A 7,091-nucleotide genomic window follows, 5' to 3' on the forward strand; every position below is an offset into this window, starting at 1 on the left:
CCATCAATCCTAGTAGGATTCGGCTGAGTTGGAGGCGTGAGTCACTAAGAGTTCTTGAAAGAGTTTCTATTTCTTGTTGTACTTCTAAAAAGAAAGAAAGTCAAAGTCTATCTTAGTTAGGATTTCTAATTAGAAAGATAAGGATAATATTAGATCTGAATTAAGCCTTATCCCATTATGAAATTAGACTTTCTATTTTTGAGAAAGAATTCCTAAGGGGTGTTGGAAACAGCCCCTCCCCCTAAGGCTATATAAAGGGGGTTCGACTAGCACTCAAAGCACTCACTGAAGGAGGGAAGAAGAGAAGGTAAGAAGCAGATTTCGTCCTCCATATCTGGAAGCTGCGATCTCTCCATCATGTTCGATTAGTTTCTATTTTCTGGTTGAAGGTTAAGGGAGTCTTGGTTCTGCAAAGTTGTGAGATCTAATTTATTTTAATTCAGTTCATTGTTTAGGAGTTTTTATATGTTTTCTGCGATTTCCTGCTTAAGATTATTTTATTGATTGAGCAACAGGATCCATTGTTCAATCGATAAAATAACCTATTGCCGATTGGATCATCAAATTCGTATATGTTTGTTAGATTTAATCTTTGTGGAAAATAACATAAACCGATTATGGACAAGTTTTCGGTTTATGTTATGAAAATATATAATCTGGTTTAAACGAACCGAGCTTGTGTGTTCACTGACCAGAATTGGGTCTCTCAATTTCTTAATGTTGTTAATAGATTAAACCCTAAGAGCTTGTTTAGAGCTATCTATTAATAAGAGAAGCAATCAAAGAGCTTGTTTTGGTTGCCGAAAATACAAAGAGAGATTGGTTACTAGAGCTTGTTAGTAGCTATAACCAATTTACTCATAAGCATTTGAACTCATCCTTGCATCGATGATCAATTGAAAGAATCAAGGCTGACTTATCCCTTCAACCGGATGTTGCCTTCTATCGAATAAACCTTTATTTTATTTTATTTTCCTTATCTTTATAACAACCCTCTACTTCATTTTCTTGGATATAAATCAATCCAATCCTTGTGGAGACAACCTTGCTCATCACTATATACAAAAATATTTATTTCGAGCAGGATTTTTATTTTTGGTTGGATTCAACACCCACCAAATTTTGGCGCCATTGCCGGGGATTGGTGTCCTAAATATGATTTATTTCCTTTTGCTTGATTTATGCCTCGTTCTTCTCGTGTTGGTGAACTCCAATACAATCCTGAGATCGAAAACACAGTTTGCTGGTTGAGGAAAGAAGCTAAGCAACATCGCAACCAATCGACATCACTCCCATCTCCCGGGGTGAAGTTGGCAATAGACCTCGTCGAGTCATTTGACAATTCTGAAGAAGAAGTCATGGCCAACATCGACGAAAGAACTCTTAGAGAGCTAGTTGCACCGTATCTGAATCAACAACCACTCTGCATCGAATATATAGATCTAACGGTACCTTTTGATCTGAAATCCAGTCTTATCCACTTACTTCCTACTTTCCGTGGACTTTCAGGTGAAGATCCCCATAAACACTTAAAAGAATTTCATGTAGTCTTCTTGAGCATGATACCTCAAGGTGTTACCGAAGAGCAGATCAAGTTGCGTGCCTTTCCTTTCTCACTAGCTGACAAAGCTAAGGATTGGCTTTTCTACGCACCCTCCGGTTCTATCACTACATGGAATGAGATGAAGAAGCTGTTTCTTGAAAAGTTCTTCCCTGCATCACGAGCTGCTAATATCAGGAAGGAAATCTGTGGGATAAAACAGTTCAATGGAGAGACTCTCTATGAGTATTGGGAGAGATTCAAGCAACTATGTGCAAGCTATCCTCAACATCAGATTCCGGATCAACTCCTTATCCAATACTTTTATGAAGGATTCTTGCCAATGGATAGGAGTATGATCAATGCTGCAAGCGGAGGAGTGTTAGTGAATAAAACTCCTACTCAAGCAAGGGAACTAATTGCAAACATGGCCGCCAATGCACAACAGTTCGGCAATAGACAAGAGTTCATCCCGAGGAGAGTCAATGAGGTAAGTACTTCCTCCATTGATCAACGATTAGATACTCTCACCTCTCTTGTGGAAAATTTGGTGGTAGGTCATGTACAACAAGTAAAGACTTGTGGCATTTGTTCCACTACGGGTCATCCAACTGACATGTGTCCTACACTTCAAGATGAACCCTATGAACAAGCCAATGCTGTTGGAGGATTCCCACAAAGGAGATATGATCCCTATTTAAATACTTATAATGTAGAATGGAGGGATCATCCTAATCTCAACTATGGAGCCAAGCCCTTCGGTTTCCAACAATATCAAGCTAGACAACCAGCTCCGCAACATTCATCTTCCAAACCAGGTATGTCTTTAGATGAAATTGTTAAGGCACTTGCAACTAACACCCAACAATTTCAACAGGAGACGAGAACCAGCATCCAAAACCTGGAGAATCAAGTGAGCCAATTGGCAACTGCTGTGAGTCGATTGGAATCTCAAGGATCAAGAAAACTACCCTCACAGACCATAGTCAACCCTAAGCAAAATGCTAGTACTTTAAGAAACGGAAAGGAGCTCAACACCGATTAAATCCTCCTGACCCACCTTCCGCTGCATCAGCTCACTACTAGAATTTTCTTTTAATACATTGAGGACAATGTATGAATTAAGTGTGGGGGGGAGTATAGGATTTTAGATGAGTAGTGTTTATTTCAGTTCATTAATTCAGTTCAAAAAAAAAAAAAAAACTCAACTCTCTTGAAATCAATTGAAGCAATATTCTGGAAAAATTCTTGTGAACCTAGTAATGAGGTGCGATGATGGAATCCATGACTTATCTAAAGCCATTTCCTTTTGAGCTAGTCCTAAATTCAGGTTTAGGTAAATAGGGTAAATATTTTTACCATACAATTGAGGTAGCCTAGTAGGATGGAGCATAAAATGCACATACTAGCCAGCCATTCAAAAGTAGGATGGAGCATAAAATGCACCTACTATTCAAGCAATTCTAAAAGTAGGATGGAGCATAAAATGCACCTACTGGCCAAGTAATCCTAAAAGTGAGATGGAGCATAAAATGCACTCACTTCCACCAAGAAAAGAAAAAAGAGAGTAAAGATAAAAATATTTTCCCTAGTTTACTACCTGGTTTGTAGTAGCAAAAATTGAATTGGTTGATAGATGGGGCATGTATGACTTGGTTGTGTTGATTTAACAGTTTGCAATAGTTAACCTAGAATATTTGTGGAAAAAGAAGAAGGAAAGTTGTGTTTAAAATTTGGTAGGATAGTTTGTTTATTTTTGCTTAAATTTTGTCTTGCCCGAGGATGGGCAAGGTCTAAATGTGAGGGGGTTTGATAGTGTGCATAATTTCCATATTATATGTATTTCTTCTTATTTAATTAGTAAATTAATTAATGGATTTTATTGTGTTTTATTTAGAAAATCACAATTTGGGAAAGAAAGCTAAAAGAAGCTTGCAGCATAGCCCTAGCACGATGGGAGAAGACCAGCACAATTTCAGCATGCAAGAAGTTGGTCCCATCAATCCTAGTAGGATTTGGCTGAGTTGGAGGCGTGAGTCACCAAGAGTTCTTGATAGAGTTTCTATTTCTTGTTGTACTTCTAAAAAGAAAGAAAGTCAAAGTCTATCTTAGTTAGGATTTCTAATTAGAAAGATAAGGGTAAGATTAGATCTGAATTAAGCCTTATCCCATTAGGAAATTAGACTTTCTATTTTTGAGAAAGAACTCCTAAGGGGTGTTGGAAACAACTCCTCCCCCTAAGGCTATATAAAGGGGGTTCGACTCACACTCAAGGCACTCACTGAAGGAGGGAAGAAGAGAAGGAAAGAAGCAGATTTCGTCCTCCTCGTCTAGAAGCTGCGATCTCTCCATCATGTTTGATTAGTTTCTATTTTCTGGTTGAAGGTTAAGGGAGTCTTGGTTCTGCAAAATTGTGAGATCTAATTTATTTTAATTCAGTTCATTGTTTATGAGTATTTATATGTTTTCTGCGATTTCCTGCTTAAGATTATTTTATTGATTGAGCAACAGGATCCATTGTTCAATTGATAAAATAACCTATAGCCGATTAGATCATCAAATTCGTATATATTTGTTAGATTTAATCTTTGTGGCAAATAACATAAACCGATTATGGACAAGTTTTTGGTTTATGTTACGAAAATATATAATCTGGTTTAAACGAACCGAGCTTGTGTGTTCACTGACCAGAATTGGGTCTCTCAATTTCTTAATGCCGTTAATAGATTAAACCCTAAGAGCTTGTTTAGGGTTGTCTATTAATAAGAGAAGCAATCAAAGAGCTTGTTTTGGTTGCCGAAAATACAAAGAGAGATTGGTTACTAGAGCTTGTTATTAGCTATAACCAATTTACTCATGAGCATTTGAACTCATCCTTGCATCGATGATCAATTGAAAGAATCAAGGCTGACTTTTCCCTTCAACCGGATGCTACCTACTATCGAATAAACCTTTATTTTATTTTATTTTCCTTATCTTTATAACAACCCTCTACTTCATTTTCTTGGAGATAAATCAACCCAATCCCTGTGGAGACGACCTTGCTCATCACTATATACAAAAATATTTAATTCGAGCAGGATTTTTATTTTTGGTTGGATTCGACACCCACCGCAGCGATCTGAAGAGGCGGCGACAGAGGAGGTGGTGGTGGCAAGAGAACCAGGCAACAACAATATGCTACCCTACTACCATCAATCTACTACCTTCGATGTTCTCTGTCTCTCCCTCCATCTTCCTCTTTTCTCTTTTCCCTCACCTTCTTCTTCTTCCTGTTCTTCTCGTCTTCCTTCCTCACCTTCTTCTTCTTCTTCCGGCAAAGAACCAGATACTGACGTATTTGAAGGGATGAGAGATCCATCCTATGGACGCCCAAAGATTGCGGAATAAGGGGTGAATTTCAAAAATTTTATCTCTCCCTTCAACTGGGAATCGTATTCCCCATTTAGAAAATCATATTTTCAAGGATCAATCTTGAACCATAAACTGAACCAGATCTGAACCAAAAGGAGTGGGAGAGGATTATACCTGATACGGAGAAATACTATCTCCCAATGGAGGTGTTCACGCCCAAGGAAGGATCCAAAATCTGCTCCCACTGAAGATGGTGCAGTGCAGGGTGGAGCAGAATCAGCAACGTTCTTCAAAAGAACTTGATCCTTCGTAAGGATCAACTGGACGACTTGAGTACAGCTCCAACCAATCTTTTCACAAAAGATTGAAATCAAGATCCAATCTTGATTGCTCCCAAGAACTGGAGATCGAACTGAAGGAATGGCAATGGCAGGAAGGTGGCGGCAGGAGAGAATTCGCAGTATGCAGGAAATCTCTCAATCTCTCTTTCTTTAAGAGAAGAATGCTGTTGATGATGTAAAAGGCTGCCGCCCCCTTCCCCTTTTATAATCTCAAAGGGATCAGCTCCTAATCAGATTAGGAGCTGCTAATCCAAATCATATTTGGGTTAGAAGTCCCTTAGTGATAAGGGATAATCCTTATCTTATCTGCAAATCAGATCAGCTGTCTCCTAATCTAATTAGGAGGTTTCCAGATCTAAATCTTATTTAGATCTTGGACTCTCTGAGTGGATAGGGTCTAAGCCCAATCCTTTTAGCTGACCCACTTCAGAATTCGCCCCCTTTAAATGACTGATCAAATCAGCCTAGTTCAAAATGGGCTTAAGGCCCATTTAGGTTATGTACTCAAAAAACCTTCCAAATTGCTGCCCAGTTGGGCTTCCTTGTATGGCGTGGGACCCAAGCATTGATCTACACATCAGCCACATGGGTTCAGCCCAGCCTTTGTTACAAGGCCTGGCTGAATGCACTGCTGAAGACAGTGTACCCCCTGAAACCCATCAAATGAGCTCTATGGGCCCAACACTTACACTAAGTGGTCCCTGGGCCAAGCCACCTTGTAACACCCAGGGACTATGGGCAAATGCAAGATTAGTCCATCAGGCATTATCCTCAATGGTCTTACACTTAACCTCTCAGCCCATAATGATCATACACTGCCTGACAAGAGAGGACCTCTCCCTCGGCTGCAAGGAACAGTGTTGCACTCTCCACTTATATGGATCCCGGGAATTAAAACCTTCTTGCAAACATTTTAGAAACCATATATATACTTTTATATCTTATATAAAATATATATTGCAAAACAAATCTCAACGGTTGAAATCGGCTGCCGGCAGTCTTGATTTCCATCAGTGAGAGTGCACCCCCGATCATTACCTTTGTTTGACAAAGGGGCTGATCCTGTCACTATGATCACCCACTCAGATGAATTCTCGGACTGTCCCAACATACCCAGGTTTTGACCCCCGCTAAGGATCTCACTGATTGGTACATCAAAGATAGCCCAATCCGACACCTAGTGCAGTATCATAATCGAGTCTAGGGGTCGGGTGTAACTTTCCAGTTTTGCCCATCAATCTCCAAGGTCCCGGGCAATACTGGAAATCTGGTACAGTTCAAAGATTCAATTAATCCTACACTGTATGTGCCTAGGGTCTCACCCTGGCAGCTGAGACAGGCCACCCCAACCGACTTGGTGGCACTACAATGTCAGTCGTGTCAGGATAGGTCTCCCCAGACTGACCCACTGGCTGTGAACATTCTAAAGTAACACGAGTCTCATTAAGTGTCCAGTTTAAGGGTATTACACAGAAACATACCAAGGGAACATGAATCAAATATGTATCTTTATTCATTTACAATAAACTCATAAAGTACATCATTCTGATTGAAGCTAAGGGCAGACAAAACTATCTAACAGCTCCCACTTGCACTTAGGTCCAATTAGGTACTAGCCGGAGTCCCATGCTTTCCACGTGTTTCTCAAACACTTTCTGTGATAGTGGCTTTGTCAATGGGTCTACCACATTCTCCGCTGATGCTACCTCTTTACACTATCCTCCCGTAGGTCCAGCGTTGTCATACAATAGTGGAATGGGTGATGTGCTGAATTCCAAATTCAGGAATGAACACCTTCATTCATAAGGCAGCCTCACTTACGGCAATGCTTTCGGCTTGGGTTGTGGACGATTAAT

General features: G+C 39.9%; 1 protein-coding gene across 1 annotated transcript; it reads left to right on the forward strand.

Moving 5' to 3' along the window:
• Nucleotides 1–1,181: 1,181 nt before the first annotated feature.
• Nucleotides 1,182–2,585, forward strand: LOC104589313 (uncharacterized). The gene has a single exon (XM_010247576.1). It carries the CDS (start codon nucleotides 1,182–1,184, stop codon nucleotides 2,583–2,585), a length of 1,404 nt encoding a protein of 467 aa, XP_010245878.1.
• Nucleotides 2,586–7,091: the final 4,506 nt, after the last annotated feature.

The sequence above is a fragment of the Nelumbo nucifera genome, chromosome 1 (genome assembly GCF_055504915.1).
Source record: "Nelumbo nucifera cultivar China Antique chromosome 1, China Antique-T2T, whole genome shotgun sequence".
NCBI classification, from domain to species: domain Eukaryota; kingdom Viridiplantae; phylum Streptophyta; class Magnoliopsida; order Proteales; family Nelumbonaceae; genus Nelumbo; species Nelumbo nucifera.

Bases quoted from the DNA above. Each gene is read 5' to 3' on its own strand.
- LOC104589313 (XM_010247576.1), top strand. From the start codon at position 1,182: ATGCCTCGTTCTTCTCGTGTTGGTGAACTCCAATACAATCCTGAGATC.